The sequence below is a fragment of the Carettochelys insculpta genome, chromosome 4, assembly GCF_033958435.1.
Source record: "Carettochelys insculpta isolate YL-2023 chromosome 4, ASM3395843v1, whole genome shotgun sequence".
Classification (NCBI taxonomy): domain Eukaryota; kingdom Metazoa; phylum Chordata; order Testudines; family Carettochelyidae; genus Carettochelys; species Carettochelys insculpta.
Window position 1 is genome coordinate 15,585,113 of NC_134140.1, and position 21,463 is coordinate 15,606,575.

General features: G+C 41.0%; 1 protein-coding gene across 10 annotated transcripts in view; it reads right to left on the reverse strand.

The window, feature by feature from the left end:
* The window catches only part of CTBP1 (C-terminal binding protein 1), a 413,413-nt gene that overhangs the window by 19,297 nt on the left and 372,653 nt on the right, over positions 1-21,463 (reverse strand). For 9 of the 10 annotated variants that reach the window (XM_074992299.1, XM_074992298.1, XM_074992302.1 and 6 more), the window contains 2 exons: positions 10,386-10,530; positions 3,444-3,650 (listed from right to left, as the gene is read on the reverse strand). In XM_074992299.1, coding sequence (XP_074848400.1) covers positions 3,444-3,650; positions 10,386-10,530 — 352 coding nt within the window. Of the gene's footprint in view, positions 1-3,443; positions 3,651-10,385; positions 10,531-11,397; positions 11,454-21,463 lie in introns of those variants that run through there. The other variant, XM_074992308.1, reaches the window with a different exon arrangement.

Here is a 21,463-nt window from a genome sequence, read left to right on the forward strand (position 1 = left end):
TGTCTTAAGGGTGAACCTGGCCAACAAAGACTTAACAGGAGAAAAATTTGCAGTAACCGATGGTCTAGATTTAAGCATAAAACCTGTGCAAGAAATAGACTGCACCATGAATTAACCAGGAATTTAAGAACAGGCACACTTGGTCAGAACAACGATCCATCTAACCCAGTATTCTGTGTTCTGAGAATGTCCTCTCCCAAATGCTTCAGAGAAATGAACAGAAGAGGATAATTAATGATCAGCTCTAGCTTCTGACAGTTAGAAATTTAGACACACCCAGACCATGGGGTTGTCCCTCCAACCCTGACTATTCTGACTATCAGTGACTGGTTAACCTATGCTCCATGACCTTATTAAATAAATTATTTTTTAAACTTAGTTATAATTTTGGCCTTCACAATATCTCCTGGTAACCAATTCCACAAACTGGCTGTGCATTGGGTGAAGAAATACTTCATTTTGTTTGTTTTAAACCTGTGACCTATTAATTTCCTTAGGTTTACTTTTCAAGTTATTGTCAGAGATCAGAACACATCTCTACAACTCTGACAGCTTTCCTCCCTATCCTGAAAATGTGTCTAATAAATCTAATTTAAGGAAAATACCACAAGGATTAGTTCATAACTTAATTCATTAACATTTCATTACTTAAAAAAAGGGGGGGGGGAAGAGAGTGGACAGCATGGGTGTCATTCTATCGCCTCCCTGGTTCATCAGAATGTTATTAAGGAGTGTGGTATTTTCAATATAGAGATAATGGTAAATGTACATCGCCATCTTGTCTGACATGGATAAGGCAATTCAGCACCTCAGTCAACATAGCTGAAACTGAAGCACTAGTGCAAACAAACTGATTGAAGCTGCATTCAAACAAGACTAAGAGGATGATGGGAAGCAAAAAGTGGGCAGGAGCTAGCTTAGCATTCTTTGGAAGTGAGAATAAGGAAGGACATTCCTTGTAAAGAATGCAAGAAGTCACCAGTGAAAGGATGCTAAGAGAGAGATGTTTAATGTGGCAGAAAATTTATATTATCCCTTACAGGACAACTCTAGAATGACTGAAGGTTGAGCTAAGATGATGACAGTGGAAATATATAATAGTTGAGGCTAAGGATGAATATGGAGAAAAGTTGCACAGACATTTTGGAGTTAAAGACAGATAACCGAGCAGGATTTAGGTGTCAAGGTGGCAGAGAAATAAATTTTGGACTAATTTATTTTACATGTGCAGCATTTTCTACAGCAGCCTTTCATGATTCAGCACTTGTGTTGTCAACACAGTTTGGTAATAAAATGAAACAAAACCAAAATGGAGACAAAATTAGCTTGGACTGAAACTGACCTCTTCAGCAGAACACATGGTACCCTAAGGCCAGGATGCTGATGAGCAAGACTGCAAAGATATTTTAATCTAAAACTCTTTCATAGAATCAGAAAAATGTAGGTCTGGAACCTATACAATTCACTGTCAGCAGATGAAATGAAGGCCAAAATTATCACTGGGTGCAAAAGAAGAATTTAATAAGGTCATGGAGGAGAGGTTCAAACAATCACTATTAGTCAAAATAGTCAGGGGTGGAGGGACAACCCCCATGGTCTGGGTGTCTCTAAACTTCTGAAAAAAATTAGAGCTGAGTCAGAGCAGATTGACCACTTGATAACTCTCCTGTTCTGTTCATTTCCTCTGAAGCATTTGCCATTGAACATTGCCAGACTAGTTCAAAATGTGCCTGAGCATTGTCAAGACAGGATACTGGGTTAGATGGATAGTTGTTCTAACCCAGTATGGCTGTTCTTCTGTTCTTAAAACTCCTCGACAGGTTAAAAAATCCATACATTTGAGCTGAGGCAGGAGCAAGTAAATGTAAACAATTGCAAGTAAATAGCAGATGTTTGTTTGACCTATTTTTTCTTAACCCCAATTATAAGGATTCCACAGCTGCCTTAGGAAGTCTATTCAACAACTTAATTGTCTTTACAGTTAAAAAGATTTTCCTAATATCTAACCTGATTTTACTTTGCTGCAGATAAAGCTAACTACTCCTTGTCTGACCTTCACTGGACATGGAGAACAATTGAGCCATGTTCTCTTTGTAAAAGCCTGCAACATATTTTAAGACTTATGCCCCCCCCATAATTTCATTTGCTCAAGACTAAACACACCCAGAGGTTATTTTTAGCTCTTCCTCACAGGCCAGGTTTCTGAACCTTTTATTTTTGTTTCTCTCCTCTCCCCAGTTTGTCCACAACCTTCCTGAAGTGCGGTGCCCACAATACTCCATCTGAAGCCTCACTAGTGAAAAACAGAGTAGGATAATTTCTTCCATGTCTTTCACATGACACTTCAGTTACCACCCCTGAATGTTATTAAGTCTTTGTTACAACTGTACCCCACTGTTCATTCGTGTCCATTTGGTGACCGAAAATGATCACAAGATCCTGTTCAGCAGTAACAGACCTAGCCATTTACTCTTTATTTTGTAGCTACCGCTTTAGGTTGAACTTCTTCACTGCAGTACTTTGCACTTGTCTTTAATGCATTTCATCTTGATGATTTCACACCAGTTTTCTAATTTGGCAAGATGATTTTGAATTCTAATCCTGTCCTCCAAAGAGCGTGCAACCCTTCCCTGCTTGGTGTTAACTGCACATTTTATAAGCATACTCTGTGCACCATAATCCAATTCATTAATGAAAATATTTTATGTATCTTGAGGGACATTTTCTAGTATGTTAAAGATACCAGTAGGAGGAAGAAATATGAAAAAACCATCCAAATGGAGTATTGGACAGCAAGTTACATAGAATTATGCAACATAATATGGTGCCAAATAAAGCTAATCTGATGCTGGATTAATTAAGTAGGGGATTCATGATGGAACAGGAAAAGGAGACTCTGTCTTTATATGACTCTGCAGCACTGCCTGAATGATTCTGAGAATGACTTAGAGAAATTCAGGGTTGAACAACAACAAAATTAAGACAAGATGTTGGATGGCTTGGCTAGGTGGAAATGTCAAGTGCTTATTCAAAAAGGAGAACAAGATAACCATCTATAAATATGTGAAAGTTATAAACACAAAGGATGGAGAAATACTATTCTCAGTGATACAATGGAGTACAATTAGAAGTAATGGGATGAAATGAAGAAGAGAAAAACAAACCGAACAGCAGGAGAAAACTATTAGATTTTGAAGTAATCTACAAAGGCAAATGGAGGAAGCCTTATGACTTGCAGACTTTTAATACTTTTACTAAGCATGCGTATTATTTATTCAGCATACAAACTTGGACAAAGCAAATCCTGCATAGCAGAGGAGGGATTAGATGACTCATCTTTTCCAGCTTCAATTTCCACAATTCTATCACAATGGGGGAAAAAACAAACAAAATAAAACAAACAAAAACCCTGAAAACCAACTGTCTATTCATAGTCGACATACCTAATCCAATAATGCCCAAGGTCTCCCCTCTAATCCTGGCAGCTCCAGAAGCAACTTCCCGAATCTGCTCAACACTTTGTACTCTTGTGCCTTCTCGCAAGGCCTGGTGAAGCCAGGTAGTTCGCCTATAAAGATTCAGGATGTGGCACATTGTAGAATCTGCTGTTTCTTCGACTGATGCAGCTGGAACATTACATACTGCAATTCCTGAAAGAAAAATGACATACATTTATCGAATGTGTCATACTCTTTTTTCCTCACTCAAAAGTCATCCTAGAGTTTATAACTGGAGAGACACATCTCCTAGAACTGGAAGGGACCTCAGGAGGTCATCTAGTCCCCTGCCCTCTCGGCAGGACCAAGCACCATCCCAGACATCTATTTGCCCTAATCCCTAAGTGGCCTCCTTGAGGATTGAACTCACAACCCTGGGGTTAGCAGCCCAATGCTTAAGGATAAATTACTCTAGAATCAAGGATATTGTAGATTTAATTTTATAATCCACAGATATTTTCACATGCCGTTTGTATGAACACCACAGAGTGACTGATGAGGCAAGACTTGCCAAAATACATATCACATAGCTGGTTCAGGAACGGATTGCTATTTAATATGTTTTCAACTTCAGAGCAGTCATGAAGAGATAGCACTAAAAAAATTCCAAAAGAAAGTGACAAAAGGAATATTGTCTGGTAGTTCAGTCCCCAAAACCACTATTAACAGAAACATATTTGTGAAGTATCAAAAGTTCTCACAAAAACATTATTTCATTTTGAACATCTTTTTCAAATACTGCAACAACTGGCTAATGCAAGACAGCATGCAAGTGCAGCTATGTAATCTACTTCCATTATCAACCTTATTTGTTAATTGTAAGATTTTTAATCTTTTCTTCTGAGATGGTTAAATGGAAATTAAAAAGTATCCACTGTCACAGAAGCTCAAACCAATGTGTATTCCAAATTGGGCAGGGAAAACAGCAAAAGGATAAAATAAAAACCCTGCCACGGTAACTAAAAAACAGTAAACAAAGAGGTTACAATGAAAATGAAATCCTACTGAAGAAAGCAGAAAAAAAAAGTGTGAACTCTGGCAAGTCAAATATAAAAATATAGTTAAGCACAGTAACAACAATTTGAAGAGCAACTAGCTCAAGACTCAGAAACTAACAGCAAAGAACACTTTTAATGAGATCAGAAGCAAAAAACCTGCCAAACAATCAATGGGGCCCTGAACAATTAAGGTGCTAAAGGAGCACTCAAGGAAAATATGGCTATTATGGTGAAGCTATGAATCATTTGCATCAGTTGTTACTGCAGAGGACGTGAGGAAGACTTCCATACACAAACTGCTCTTTTAAGGTGACAGATCTGAGGAACTGTCCCAGATTAAGATCTCATCAGAGTTGGTTTTCGAACAAACTGAGAAATTAAATAGTGAGAAATCTATACTAAGGCCTGTTCTTAGAGTTATGCCCATCAGTAGTCTCACTGATCTCAATGGGACTAATTCATGTGTAAGTATATGGAAACCAGGACTGAATATTTATTTATGGTTTGTCAATATATTTTTGCTGGAAATATTTTATGAACTATATTAACACGTATATCATGCTGTGTGTTTATATTAGCTATGGCTAAGTCCAGAAGTGCTCCTTGACCTACAACAAAAGAAGTGAGATTTGTGCTGGTTCTCAGAGTCGAAGTGCATGATTAGTTTGTTAAACTTTCTTGGGCCTACTTCCAAGAAAACTCTTTTTGCTAAACTAATGAAGATCTCAAACCTTGATAGAGATATAGTGAATGCTCACCATGTCCCTCTGGAGCACTTTATACATGAGTAAAATGAGACACAGAACAGCTTGCTCAAGATCTCACAAGTAGTCCATAGAATTGCTGTGAACTGAAACAGGAATCCTGAACTTTGGTCCCCAAGCCAATCAGTAAAGACACACCCTACCTAAACCTGCAGACAGAGATGATGCATCTGCTCCTACAAGGTATCTGAAGAAAACAGGAGTTTATGGTGCTAAGCGCATGGCAACACCTGGACTGTAATAAGCAGGGTCACGGAGCCAAGAAGGTAACAGAAAGATTCCTGCTGACTATAACAGTAGTTGGATTGGGTACCCAAGACTGAATCAAAAGCCTTTTGTAGACAATGACAATTACTCCCCAAAATGGAACAGCCCCCATATGTGTTGGCTTTGCCACCATGGACTGTAGGTTTCTGGATCATAATTTCCTTGCAGTACTCAATATATACTTCATAGTGAAGAAGCATTTTTTTTCTGTAAATACACTAGCAAATGTTGTTTACTTTAAAAAGCTTTTGTTCTGCTTGAACGTTGCCTCTTCTGAGTGGCTTCCATGTACTGTGTGCTCCCTCTCTATTTAACCAGCTTTGACTCTGGACAAAGTTTATGTTCAGACTGATGATGATTACCGTCACACAGAGAACACTGGATTATTTCAACAGAGGTGACTAAATACTACTCTCTTCAACAACTACTGGGGCATTTTTCCCTGTAGATATTTGTATATAGATAAAAAATAAACAAGCAGCTTGAACTAAGAAAGGATGCACCAACCTCTCTGGTCTGAAGTGGCAACCACAAACTAAACTTTAATATTATGAACTTCACATCTTGTGAAACAAGAGAGACAGAACAGTTTCTTCAATAATAGGAACAATGTCAGTAATTTGATAAATTATCATCTCAAACCTTATTTATCTGCAGTTTGAATCCAAATTTCTTTATTCTGCTGGCTTGCATCTTTATTGACTTCTGAGATCAATAAAAAAAAAATCAATATAGGGAGGCTTCATAACTATTTTTCCTTTCAGTGCTGTACAGAATTGCTGTCTGCTGAGTCACAGGTCTTAGATTTACCAAGATAAAACAGCTTCTTTGCTGGCATATCATTCTTGGCATCCTGCTAACATGAACTCTAGTATGAATCCCAAGATTGTAAAAGAAAAGAAAAAACAAAAACAAAAACTAAAACCAAAAAAAACGAGTCTCCTTGTTTAACTGGAGAGTAAGAGTATAATAAGCCTTCCATATTCAGTGGCTGTATTTGATGATACAAGGAAAAAAGTGCTCTTTTTGTAGAACAGAAACACAAATTGTATGGGACAATTTTAAATTTCTTAAACACATATTTTAATGCGCAGCATCCAATACAGTTTTCTGTGGAGTTCGAAATGTTTCAGTACCTGTCTGGAGACAGAAACAAGGAATTTCTACTCACCTTTCAGCTTTCTGGATCTTTCTTTGCAGACCGTACAGTTGCCCTAGAAAGCTGTGAGGAGAAGGGTCTTAATCTTTCATCTAAGTTCTAGAGCAGGGATGTCCAACACTTGGCCTGTGGCCCAGAACCATCCCGCGGAGACTTTTTATCCGGCCCGCTGAGCCAGCAGTGGCGCCATTTTGAAAGCTGGCTGGGCAACACCAAGCCACCCATGGCTCTTTAAAGAGTCACTTGCAGCACCTACTGCTGCCACCACTCCCTCCTCTGGCTCCTGCACAGTGCAGCAGGGGCAGCTCCCAGCACCTTGCTGTGATGTACATGGGGCGAGCCAGCAGGGGTTGCTGTGCCGAAAGCAGGCTCCATCCCTTGCCGGGGTTTGTCCCTGCACGGCCGCCCATAACAAGTAGTCCCAGGGCATGCTCATTCACTTGCTCCCTGGCCGGCATGGCAGCGGAGCAGCCCAACTGAGGGCGTCAAGCCACTGAGCACGCTGCTGAATGGCATCGCGCAGCCTGCCTACTACAGCCAGGCCAGAATCACTGAGGTGCTGCTGCAGGGCCAGTTCTATCCTACCCTGAGGCAGCGCCACAGGAGTTCCACGCCCTGCTTGCCAAGATGAGCAGAGTCCTCAAGGTAGCAGTACCCGCATGGACAGACAGACAGATGACAGACAGATGGCTGGGCTGGAGTGGCAGTGGATGGGTATTGGGATAGACAGATGGACAGGGCTGAGCTGGGGTGCCAGGGGAGGGGGAGACGGACAGACAGACGGGTGGGGCTGGAACTGGGGGGGCAGTGGGTCAACGTCAGGATAGACAAACAGACTGCCTGGGCTGGCAGGGGAGTTGGGACGTCGAGACAGACATATGGAGAAGCTGGGCTAGAGGGGTGCATGGGGGAATTGGGTCTAAGTCTAGGGACAGTTTGGGACTGTGGGGGGTTTAAGCCTGGGAGTAGGGGATGGTGGTGCTTTGGGGTTATTTTGTGTTCGGCCCCCAGAACATGTAAAACATTGCCATGTGCCCACCCCAATGAAAAAAGGTGGACATCCCTGTTCTAGAGTTTCTTTTTCCTTTCTCCCACCTCTGAATGGTTTATTTATTATATACAGGCGGCTGAAGCAAGGAGCAAGCCCTGCAAGGTTTACCACTTGCAGCAAAAGTAGAAAGACAAGAACAAGGAGAATGTGGGCAAGCACAAGACATATTGTAGAGAAAAAATGGGTATAGCCTTCCCATCCTCTAAGAAAACAACACTACATTATTAATTATCATTATTTAAGGAGGGGGAGGAAATATCTACCGTGTTTCTTCTACACGTTACCCACTCAGCCCTTATATTAGTGGTCTGGGCTGCACATATCCTCCTAAACAGCCCAAGATCAGCTGACTTCAGCCAAAGCCCCAACACTGTTTGCCTTCTGTAGGTTTAGACCTTCCTTCCTCCTTTATCGTCATCACTCATCTTTTGCTCAGCACATAAGCAGCAGCTCACAATGACAGATTTTCACATTTTTTCCATGGGAAACTTAGTTCTGCCTTTTGTGTGTGAAATACATATCAACCAAAAACAAAGGCATGAAAATAATGCAGCTGTAATCATACTGACAAAATATTTTTTTCTAAAGTGAAAAAATTCTCATGTGATCTCCACTAGGCAGGCTGCTGACAAAATTCCTGTCATTTTCAACAGATTCCTCTGAATATCCTTGTAATTACCACAAGATTCTCTTCCATGGCAGATGGAAGCGTTTTCAAAGAGTAATTAACTCTCCCATCACCTCAGTGAGGTATGTATTATTTACACCGGTTCTCCAGAGGGGAACCTGAGTGACAGGAGATTAGGTGACTTTGCAAGTAATGGTACTTCAGTACAGGTTTAACCTCTCTAATCTGGCAGTTTTGTGACCTGAATGGTGCCGGACAAGAGAATTTCAAATCCACAGGAGCTCAAAATTGCCAAGCAACGTTACTAACACTTCCACTGCTTACTGGGCTCTCAGAAGACATTTAGGGGTAAATTACAGCTAAATAACAGCACAGAACACTGAGAGCCAGGTGGCTGTAAGCAAACGTCATGAGACCACAGGAAACTTGGACATTCACATGGACATCCAGGTGATTAAAATCATGCTGGATTACGGATGTTGCCAGACAAGAAAGTGCCAGGCTAGAGAGGTTCAACCTGTAGCTAAATTCCAGTCCTTAGCTCCAGCCACATGGAGTTAAAAACAAACAACAACAACAAACAACAAAAAGTTAGACTTTAAACTTTCATCCAACCATTACTGATTAAAAAGCAAGACAGAGATCCACTTCATTGGGAGTGGAAAATTTTATTTGCAAAAGATAAGCATGGACTGATACCTTAAAACCTAATTTTATAGCTTAAATGAGTCAGATCAAAGCCTTAGACTCGAATGCTCAGCACTGTTACAATTTGGTAATGAGGTCTGAATCAGAATATTCCCAAAATGTGAGCTGTTCAAATACGGCAGTTATAAAGACAGGTCTGAACTGTCAACTTGTAATTCAGTGAGGATAACGGCCTGTATACACAGATCATATTCTTCTCTAGAGTCCCATGTGCTTCAGTAGGACTCTGTAGAAGCAGTCTCTCTTTTTCAAGATTGGGGTCTGAATTTTGAACCTATAGTTAGGATTTGGAACCTAATATTCTGCATCAAGACCACTTCTATTACATAAGTTTACAAACAAACATGTTTGTGTTCATCACAGCACATGTCTAACTTGGTTAATGTCTACTGAAGTTCAAGGTAAGCACCGAAAGGACAGCAGTACCCTAAACTTCTTCAGCGCTAACCTGTTCCAGAGGCATTTGCCACACTAGAAAAAAAAATCTATTTTAACTATGCCTAACATGTAAAATTAGAGGCTACGGAAACTTTAAGCTCATACTGCAACTATTTACTACGTCAGCAGGACTGCTTGCTGCACAAGTACTACACTAGGTAGTCAATGTTTGCAGGACCTAATCAAAACAGACCAAAAGAAAATCTTCACATCATTTGTTGCTAGTTTATTTAAGAAAACTGTAACTAATATGTTGGAAACTTGTATTTGAGAATAAAGCTTTGTTTTTGATTGCTGTGAAACAAGCAATAGTTCAGCTCAGGCTGGGACTTTTGAATAACAGATGAATGAAAATCCTCACCCCAAAATTCTCCAAGAGTTCAGTTTATTTTTCATGTAATACAACTGATTCTCTGATAAAATCAACATGCCTGATTCATCTACTGGGAAAAGCTTCTGAATGAGATCCTACAGTTCAAACACAGGTACGAGACAACAAGTAATGGTTTCATTTTATTTTCATGAAAAACATTATGCCAAAGTATTGCTAGAATATACCTTGTGACTGGATTTCAGTCTGCAGCGATTTAAACAGACAGAACGTCTACTGTTTTAAAAGAGTTTGCTCTTGGGCTTGAATTGTGTGTCTTTAACAGCCCAACTGCCATCCTGTCACAAATCCATTATCAGTTAATTAGCTAATGATAATATCACTATACTGATTTTTAAATACTTTGGTGAGAAAATTATACCATTTTATATATTATGGTAGAGCAAATCATACAGGAAATGTTGATGCGAACATTTAGATGCTATCACATTTCTGGAGGCAACTATTGCATGTTCAAATAATACAGTGTCTTTAGTAACCATACCTAGATCCCCAGCAGATTTGATGTCAATGTTATCAAAACCACTGCCGATTCGGACAATTATTCGAAGTGCTTTGAATTTCTCCAGGTCTTCTCGTGTTAAAGTGATAGTGTGATACATCAGTGCACCCACTGCTTCATTTAGTACCTAGAATTTAAATAAATAAATAAACAAACAAATAAAGAACAAACCTTGCTTTATGTAATCTAAGTTCTTCCCCCTTTTCATTGCATTTGGGTTTCATCATGTATTAAATGTTTGCATGTCTGAAGGACTCTGTAATAATTACACAAAAATAATCAGTTTTGTTTCTAAAAACCTTTGAATATTTTCACGCATTTTGATAACCATGTCTTTATCACCGACGACGTCCATTACAGGACATGACCTCAACCATGTAACAGTCTGAAGGTCCTCCATTCCCATTAACTTTAATGGGAGGGACAGGCAATTGTTAACTCAGAGCAGATGCTCAGTACTCTGCAAAATTGGACCCACTGCTGTTACGTTAAAGTAATGATTATGACTGTGTGTACAGGCACCTTAAAAGATAGCTGTAGACATGGGAATAATCATTCACTACTAATAGTGCAGTATTTTCATTTGTGTGCTGGCATTTGTCCCAGGAGCACCCAATTTTGAATGGACTAACAGAGCAATATCTCCCTCTCCCACAGGCATATAGACATTCACTGCATTGGATAAACCACTTAAGCACCAGAAGAGAATACATTTTATATTTGCACTCTGTCATTAAGGAAACTAAAACCTGTCAATGAGAATTACAAATGTAAATATTATGATTCTCTACAGCACCCACTGCTGGACAGCTGAAGTGTCATACAAATGTGAAACAATTTCATTAGATTGATACAAATGCCCAGAAAGTCAGCTACTCTAGTAAAAACAATTGTAGGGGAAAAAAAAAAAAGAAGATTTGGTAAAAAGGAGGCAAAAGCAGTCCAAGATAAACTGACCTGAACATAAAATCTAACAAAAGGAAGACTTGAGTACCTTTTTAAAACAGAAGTTTGAGGAGTAGTGTGCCTCTGGACCTCAGCCAGGCAGCAAAAGACTGGGGAAAAGGGACAATAGTTGGAAATTTGAGCTTCGCAGAGTCCAAATCTCTTTTGCTATGCAAAAGTAGTCTCTACCTGCCACTCATCAAGACTGGTGAATCTCAGACAGCAGAAACCATGGCATTGCCTTTACTTTCCCTTGCTGTTGCTTAAATAGGGACATTTTTATACAAACGGGATTTTTTTCTTCTTAGGAATTCATCTCCTGTTAATGTTCCTACTTAATGGTTTAATCGTAAAAAGCGCCACTAGCATAATTTCAACTTGAAAGCCACATATCTGTTAGTATTGTAGAGGATCCTATAAATGCACACTGCATAACAGTTCTTTTGACAATGTCCTACATTCATTATTCAATATCTTCAGTCACCTGGCATATGATTTGTCTCTGTCACATGATCAATTTCTAATTATGTGTTTTCAAGAGTTTGTAAGATTGCTTGTTATTTGGTTGTGTTTGTTTTTCTGTTTTACCTGGAAGGCAGTAAGATGTAAAATAACTGTTTCAACAAAATGTGATCTCAGAAACAAATTTTAACTTCAGATAGGGGATTAACACTGGATACAGTAAACATGTTTGTTAATTAAATGTGCACACTTAGAAAAGAAGAATGCAAACAAAAATACAGCATGGAAGCAAAACTGTTTATTACATGAGTAAGTAACAATATATCCCTTAATATTTCAGCAGTTTTTTTCTTGGAGTGACAACTACAGTGTCATTGTGACTACTAAACAGCCTGGTGCTTGAAGCAGGCTCTTAGCTGGAAAGAGCAAGAACCACTGGAATTTTAGAAATTATTTAGAATTTCAAGACCTGGTTGCTACAAGATTCAGAAAACAAACACAGGCCTTATCTTCCAAAGGCATATGTTCATTATAAGTCCCAGTGATTCTGATGGTCAAGCAAGTGCCTTCAGGTTTGCAAACCAACACAGGCACACAATGAAAATCCTCAAGGGACACAGGTCGGACACCACTGCATTGTTTGGGACTACTCAGGCTACCATGTGGCAGCACATAAAGACCAGTTTCGGTGGGATGGGCGATGGGAAACAGTTTGAGACACTTTAATAGAACATGAGGCCTTATGTTTAAACCATTAAGCGCTCTGTGTGGGAGGGGGAGGGGGGACACGACCATGTGGTGGTAGCATCAAGGTAACCAACAAGCATTGTTTTATTTCTGTGCTGGTACTTGCCAGCACATTGCCAGCACCTCAGTCGCCCCAGCCACAGGGAGATTATAGGGGGAGGGAGGGAGGGAGCTGACTGGGTACCGGCTCCTCCTCTCCTCTCCTCCCCTTCCCTCCCTCCCCACCCCAAAAAAAATAAAAGGCACTACAAACAAAATATGCATCCCTAGAGGTTTTTAAGTCCCAGATTGACAAGGCCCTGGCTGGGATGACTTACTTGGGATTGATCCTCCTTGAAGTTGGAGGCTGGACTAGATGACCTCCTGAGGTCCCTTCCAGCCCTCGGAGTCTACGATTCCATGCATGTGACTAGCCTTTTTGTACTTTATTTTTTAAGTTCAGGATTCTCCTCAAGCCATGGAAACTCAGCAGGAAAAGACAAAGGCAGATGGTGATCTCCAGTTACCATATATTATTTCACCCTATTTTCTTGATGATGTTCACATTCTTTTTACTTAGTATGCCATAAGAGTAAAATAACCTATTAAAAATGATTTAGAGGAAGATATTCAGCTCTCAAAAAGCAAACTAGAGAACTCCGAATTTAGACAAATAACTCCCATGTTAATGTTAGTTATTAAAAATATTCCTGACTGTTGGATTTCACCTGCATAAAGCTCATCTGAAGTGCATTACAAACAGTACTGCTGCTAATGGAAAAAGACTAGTTACTAAGGAAAGCTCTTATGCTTTGAAAATACACGTAGAAAATACATTTAATGAAGGAGCTCACCCATTACTGAAGTTACTTATAGTTACAGAAAGAAGGCTAAAAGGTTGCAAATTGAACTGAAAACAGTACATGATTTTTCTATTGTTAGTTACAGAAAGAAGGAGAAAAGGTTCCAAATTGAACTGAAAATAGTACATGATTTTTCCATTTTTATATATAAAAGATGAAATTACAATATAAAATAAATATGTATAGGCTTAAAAAAAAAACCTTTAGAAAAATCAGTCATCCTACACAGAGATGATTAATTTACTAGACCACATACGCTAACTAGGGCTGTGGTTTAATTAGTCATCTCACACAATAAACATAAAAATATTCAAGATTTTAATCAATTGAAATATATTAAATATTTTGGATGTTTTTCATATATATTGATTTCAATTACAACACAGAATACAAAGGAGTGCAGTGCTCACTTTATATTGACTACATACATTTGCACTGTAAAATCAGTATGTTTTAATTCCTCTCATACAAGTACTGTCCCTTTCTCACAAAAGTGCTGTTTACAAAAGTAGATTTTGTTGTTACATAACTGCACTCAAAAACAAAACAATTAAAACTTTAGAACCTATAAGTCCACTTGGTCCTACTTCTTGTTCAGCCAATGAGTAAGACAAATAAGTTAGTTCACATAAACAGGAGACAATGCTGCCCACTTTTTATTTCTAGCATCAGCTGAAAGCGAGAACAGGTGTTTGCATGATACTTTTGTAACTGACTTGCCAAACAGGCTAAACATTCACATGCCTACGCATGCTATAACTGCAATGTCAAAGGACATGTTTCCATGCCAATGACACTCCTAAAACAAGAGTTAATTAAAGGTGTGACTGAAGATGGAGGGTGGAGTTGAGCCAGGGCTGGGGTGAGGGAGGAGGGGAGATTTAGCCAGGCCACGGGTGGAGGGGGTGGTTGTTGAACTGGGTTGGGGTCGTGAGCCGGAGCCATGCATGGGTGGTGAGCTGGGCCACAGGTGGGTTGAACCCAGGTGTGGGGGGTTGAACAGGGCCACGCAGGGCTGGGGGAGGGGGGTGAGCCAGGGTGGAGCTTGCAGGATTCTGAGTTGCGCTTAACTCGCATTTTGAGGGTTTACTGTGTTTGAAAACATAGAAAATCTCCAAAATATTTAATGAAATGGTATTACATTATTAACTGCGCGATTAATCATGATTAATTTTCAATCACTTGACAGCCCTAATGCCAACATATATCTGTAAAGTACCACTGGGACCAAGGTGGTGGGTGCACTGGAAACACATTAGCATAACACAGCATACTATAGTATAAAGCATGTCTTGATTGTTTTTCCAGTATTTCCTGTAAAGGTATTCCTGTACACTATAATGTTCAGCTAAAAAAAAATGAAGCTTATGATAGGTGCTATAATATGCAGCCCTAACAGTCAAGGACAGGATGATGTAATTTTTGTTACAAAACCACCAGCTGATGTCAATTGTAATCAGAGATATGCATCATAGAAAGCTGGAACTTCATATCAGCTCATATGTGGCAGTCAGAATATTTTCTCTCTCTTGCTCTCTAACATGGTTTTTTTTTAACCTTTCTAAATTAGATATCTGTAAAAACAGCATGGTTCCAGAAGTGAAAGGGAATATAAAAATGAAATGTCCCAAATGGTACCAAGTAGGAATATGTCCATGTGCAGTCAATTCTTGTTTCTATTAGATATTTTACCTTAACACTGTGCTTTTCAGATAAAAAGGATTTATTAATAAAAGGTCAAGTACAAGACCTACAGTCACCTGCCCCCGCCTTATAAGTCCCTGTTTATTGATTTATTTCCTTTTGGTGGCTGACACCCCAATTTACTGCTGTTAGAAGCTGCAGCAAACTACCTGCTTGAAAGTTATTCTGACTTTCCTCTGTGGACTGGCTCACAGAGTTTACAGTCAGAACTAGCCAGCCAGATCCTTCCGCTCCCCCACCCCACTAGGGATGAGCCAGTTTTAAAACGTGTTAAGTCCTCACCAGCTTTAAATGAATCTGTGACACAGATGTGGTGGACATTTGTGTTTTAAAGAGCTTTTCAAATACTGTCTTGAGTGCTGACTACTTAGAGCTGCAATTCCTCTTGGTTTTCCTAATTATTTGTAATTATACTTTAGCAACTAAACTATCACAGCCATTCTGGGTAATATCAGCTGTTCACCACCATAAGAGGTTTCCCTTGTAATTTTTTTTTGTGGGGGAGGGGGGAGATAACTCTTAATGCCATCCATTTATACAAAAATCAAACAGCATAATGTGATAAAAGCCTCAAATAACCAGGTTGGGAGCTGCACTGAGGACATAATGTAAACCTCAGTTCTTATTTTTCTTTTTCTGATATTCACATATTGCTGGATTCTGCTCACAGCCTTGATTCAAAGCCCATTCTAGTCAGCAGAAACATTCCCATTGGCTTCAGTATACCTGGATCTGACCCAGTATACAGATTGTGGCCACACTTGGCCAAAATTTTGAAATGGTCATGTTAATGGCCAAATCGGAGGATACTAATGAGGTGCTGAAATGAATATTCAGCTCCTCATTAGCATGCTGCTGGCCGTGGCACTTCAAATGTGCCGCATTTCAATCATGTGCGGCTCGGCTACAGGGGGTCCTTTTTGAAAGAACCCCGCAGACTTCAAAATCCCCTTATTCCTGTCAGCTGATTAACATGGCCATTTCAAAATTTTGGCCAAGTGTGGCCACAGCCACAGAGTGAGAATGTAGTAAGGTTCATCAGACAACCAGGGCTTCATTTAAGTGATGTTCCAGGAATAAGACAAATGCCTTTCTTTTTGTAATTTTCCAATTATTTTTCCAATTATATATTATATTCTTTGGGATATAAACTAATATTAAAATACTGTTGAAGCATCACTAAAGAGTAATGCATTCCACTTGGTCCCACAGGCAGTAACCATCCTAAAGCAGCATTCAAGGTTGATGTGTCACTGCCAGTACAGCTTTCCCTGGACATCAGTGGTTTTTCAAAGACAGAAAAACAGGTAGAGGAAGATTTACATTTTTAATGTGCAGTGTTCTCCTGATTTTGCCTTGGTTATTTGGGGCATTCAGTATATTTATGCTAAAGTTACTTGATATGGGTATGTGTTTTTTGCAGATTGCAAGTAATTCAAAATTTGCCATCAGCAGTCTGTAATACATATCAAAGCTACAACCAATTTTTCATTGCCGTGTAAAGCAGCTGTAACCGCTCACTGAGGGAACTCACTAAACATTGGTGGTGGGTGTTTTCTGGTTTGCCAGAAAAGGGATGTGCCTCTTTGAGCAAAGGCTCTCAAACTGCAGGTCATGACCCCAAAATAGGTCACAACCCCATTTTTATGGGGTCACCGGGTCTGGCTTAGGGTTTCTGGGGCCTGGGACCAAAGCTTAAGCCTAAGCCTCACCACTCAGGATTGAAGTTGAAGCCCAAGGGCTTGAGCCCTGGGCATGGAAGCTCACGTTATAGCCCCCCTGCCTCGGACTGAAGCCCACGGGCTAATGCTTCGGTCCCCGCCCCTGGGGTCATGCAGTAATTTTTGCTGTCATGTTGCAATGATGTTTGAAAAGCCCTGGGCTAGAGAGTCAGGGAGTGACTTTCTGCTGCAGTTGCAGAGCAGTTTAGTGTGGAGATGCTGCAGCTGCATGGAATGGATTTACCCCAGGAAACTAGAAAAGACAAGGGATGATATATGTCCATGCAGTTGCAGGAAAAGCCCTCTTTGACGTGGACCAGGCAGGGCAGCACCCACCCTCCCATACACGGAAGTGGTGAAATACCAGGTTTGGTCAGGAGCCACAGTGGGCAAAGTGTTAGTCATTCTTTTTTCTGAGGTGAGGAGAGAAGGCTGGGAACTAATTTTTCCCTTCCCTTACCACCAAAATGGACAAAGGGAAATGTGGGGTGGGGGGAGGGGAAATCAGGGGGAGGCTTGCCATCTCCACAGCAGGCTCAGGAGGCTTAGTGGAGTAAATACAAAATAGGAATTGGACTACGACGTCACAACTCATTATATAAACATGGGGCAGTTACCCTGTGCAGGTACTCCAGAGGGATGGAACACAAGGATGAAATCAAACAAAGGATTCCTGAGGATTTAAAAGTGGTATTCTTTAAAGGTGCAGAAATGACACCTATGACTAGTATAGCAGGGAACCAACCTCTCCCTCTATACTCCCTATTAACTCTCATCCTCCTCAATCAGGAGAGGCAGGAAGAGGGATGATAAGGTCCCAACTGCAGGTTGGCTGGGGATGAAGGTGGGAAAGGGAGATGGCTGACAGAAGTCCCCTGGTGTTTACTGAAGTGATTACAGAATTGCCTGCACTGTACACTTACATCTGCCGGCTACTCCCAGGTATTTAAGAATTAATATGCAGCCCACTTGAAGCCATCCAGTGTCTCCTGCCCTTCTTCCCACATCCCTGGACAACAGTGAAATACCTCTGAATAAAATTAACCTTACATAAAGCATCAAGAATTACCCATGCAAACAGGACCTGACTGATCGATCTCTCTCTCTCTCTCTCTCTCTCTCTCTCTCTCTCACACACACACACACACACACAACGTGTTAGTCTGTGTTGCCTTTTTATGTCTTCAGTTTCCCAATGCTAATCTCAAATATAGGTCTCTGCAGTGTGTTTTAGTCAACAATCCATTCACCTAATGATATAACAATGTTGTAAGGATCCAAGCTTATGTTCTCTGATTTCTGTTGATTAGTGGCACTAGCTTAGGCCCCACCACTGTTGCAGTGAGTTCAAACTGTATGTATATTTACACCTCCCCCCCACACACAGAAACACATGGTATGTTACATATAACAGTAAAAGAAAATCTGCCTTTATGCTTTCAGGTTTACAACACAGTAAAGATGTAAACTCTCTATTTCTATGGCAGTTTTTAAAAAAAAATAGTTTGCCTAAATTAAAGCATTGCTCCAATCCCAGATCATACCGATACTACACGGAACTGCTTCATCACTATAATCTTCCATCACAGTCAGCAAGCACACTTTTCTCTTAGTAACACTTTCTCTAGTGTTTACAACAGAAAAAGCCCTTTGTTTTTAAGTAAATTCTTCTCAAGCTACCCATTTGCTATGCATAGATTCACTTGTGTTTTCTGTTAATAAATCTAGAATTACTTGACATTTAAACACAATTGATTGGAAATGAAAGCTGGATTGAAAACATCTTCTCTGGAAGGTTCATTATGCTATGAATGTCACTGACAACACCACATTGAGCATTGTCTTAAAAATAAAACCCAGAGAGAGGTGGAAAAGAGAGGCTATAATAAAAATAATCACACGCATTTTTTAGGCACCTGTGATTCATTGTTAGGCATAGTAATGAAAGGAACAGTGAGATAGTTGCTGAAAACCAACTACATCACTGACTCAAAGTTGTCTGCAAGATGGTGAAGCAATGGGACATGGTCTTCAGGTCTTCCAGCCAGGGAGAGACTCGCCCACTCCTGGTGGGCTGAACAGGGATGCCCACAGCTGCCCTGATGGAAGCAGAAGCCTCGAACAGGAAGTAGGACTATAAAAGGCCAACCCGCTAACTCAGTGTAGGAATAGTTGCTAGAGGAGAGGGACATCTGTCTACAGGTGCTGCAGCTAGTAACAGATGGAGACTGCTGCTGTGCCGGAGACTGAGCATTATGGTCAGAGCTGCTGGATACCGGCAGCATCAGAGAGTTGCTAGGGCTGTCTCTTGCAGTCTCCCTGGGGAGGCAGAGGACAACCCCAGAACCAAGGTATTTCTGGACTGGGAGGCTAAGCAGCAGCCCAGGAAAGCCAAAAACAGGGTTCAGCTGCAAACTGCTGGTAAACTGGTCAGAGTATTCCAGGCAACTCTGCTACTGATAGGGCCTGGGCTGGGATGCAGTGGAGCGGGAAGGCCTGGCATCCCCCTACTACAGCTACCCCATCCCTCAGGGGTGGCTCTCTCCCACAACAGAGCAGGAGGCTTGGACAGGTCTGCTGCCCACTGGACCAAGGATGCAAGAAGCACTGGCTATTGCTCCTGCTTGGGAGCGAATTCCCCCACTGAACTACAACACCAACAGTTGGCTGCCTCACCCTGACTGAGACTGTGAGACAGAGAGACTTTCTGCTGCTCAACCAAGCCACAGGCTAGAGCCCAGAGACCCTCACTGATTCCCCTGGAGAGAGTCACTCCATGAGAGAGTGGAACAAGGGGCTGTAGTCTTCCGCCCTGCCAGATACAGAGACCCACAAACCTCACACATGGTACTTTCGAGAGATGCGACCTTCTACAGTATGCAAGTTCTGGTAAGATGCTGGCGGTGCGCACTAGTGCACAGATCTTAACACAATCTGCAATACTGGCACACACAAATGTGACTGTGGCTAGAGTTTAGGAATCACTTCTGTAGGGATGTATCCATAACACCAGTTTATCTAATCTGACTAGATTTGTTGAATTTTGCTTATAACTGTTAAAAGTCTTAGGGGCCCGATTCAAAGCTCAAAGAAGTTAATTCAGAGGCTTCCATGAAAATCAGTGGGTTTTGGATCATTCCCAAGGTGCAAATTCACCCAGTAATACAGAGGTTATGGAAGATTCCCCAATGCAACAAAATCAGAGGTTCCTCTTTGGTACAGATATGAAGGCTGATTCCAAGCCCTCCCTATGGACTGGAGGGTGGCTTCCAACCAACTAACATAACACATTAAAATACGACAGATTTCAAAATAAAACAACTTATACTTCCCCATTAAAAAAATAATCACAGTTTCCTGATTTGCTAACTTGTAAAGTATTTATGAGCTACCACTCAGCTCATACGCACCTATGCTACGTCTACACTACAACAATCTGTTAACAGAAGTTAGTGTTGGAAGATATCTTCTGACAAAACCTCTGTCAGCAGATTGCGGCCACACACAAAAGCAGATCACTCTATCAATCTCTCTGTTGACAGAGAGCAGCTGGGCAGTCCTGACTCCCCAGCTGCTCTCTTAACAAAACAGCCAACTGGAAGCACAGCAAACAGAGCTGCCTGGTGAGCCAAAAGCCCTGTCTGTCAACAGCAGGCCCCCCGGAGGATTCATATGCCTTTTCAGTCGACAGATTCTGTCGAGAAAGGCGTTCTGCTTCATGGGGGAGACGCAAAAGGCTGTGGATGAAACTGCCGAGTTTTGTTGACAGATGTCAACAGAATGCATTTTTAGTTTTGTTTTGTTGACATCTCTCTACTGTAGACATAGCTCTAGTGTTTAATCCTGCAGAAAAATTATACTACAGTATCTGAGCTACCAAAATAAACAACAATGGTGTTTCATATCCAAGGTTATGGCTTCAACGTATAATCAAAGAGAAGAAGCCAACATTGGGCTAAAATGCTTCTATTCACATGGGGTGTGTCTACACAGGCACAAATCTTCGACACAGCCATGCTAATGGCCGTTTTGAAGATTACTAATGAGCTGCTGAATTGAATATTCAGCGCCTCATTAGGACACTTCCGGCTGCGGCGTTTCAAAAGCCCTGCTTTTGAAAGCGCGCAGCTTGGCACGGCTACACGGGGGTCCTTTTCGAAAGGACCCCGGCCCCTTTCAAAATCCTCTTATCCCAATCACTGATCAGAATAAGGCGATTTCAAAAGGGGCGGGTCCTTTCAAAAAGGACTCCCCTATAGCCGCGCCGAGCAGCGCGCTTTCAAAGCAGGTCTTTCAAAGCGCCGCGGCCAGAAGTGTCCTAATGCTAATGAGGCGCTGAATATTCATTTCAGCACCTCATTAGTAATCTTTGAAATATGGCTATTTCGAAGATTTGTGCCCATATAGACCAGTCCAGTAGGCATCCTTCAGTCTGCACAGACAATGGATCGCGCCCTTTGAAGTTTCAATTTAAGACTTCATTTACAGCGTCTATTGTGACTATAAAGACCCACACGAGAGTGACAGTCCTTGCTGCATCTCTTGCAGATGTAGTGGGTGTCTGGCAAGTCCTTATTGTGCTTTCTGTGCGCTCGCTTCTCCTCTGCTAGCTGTCTGATCTTCAACTCGCCCTTCTGAA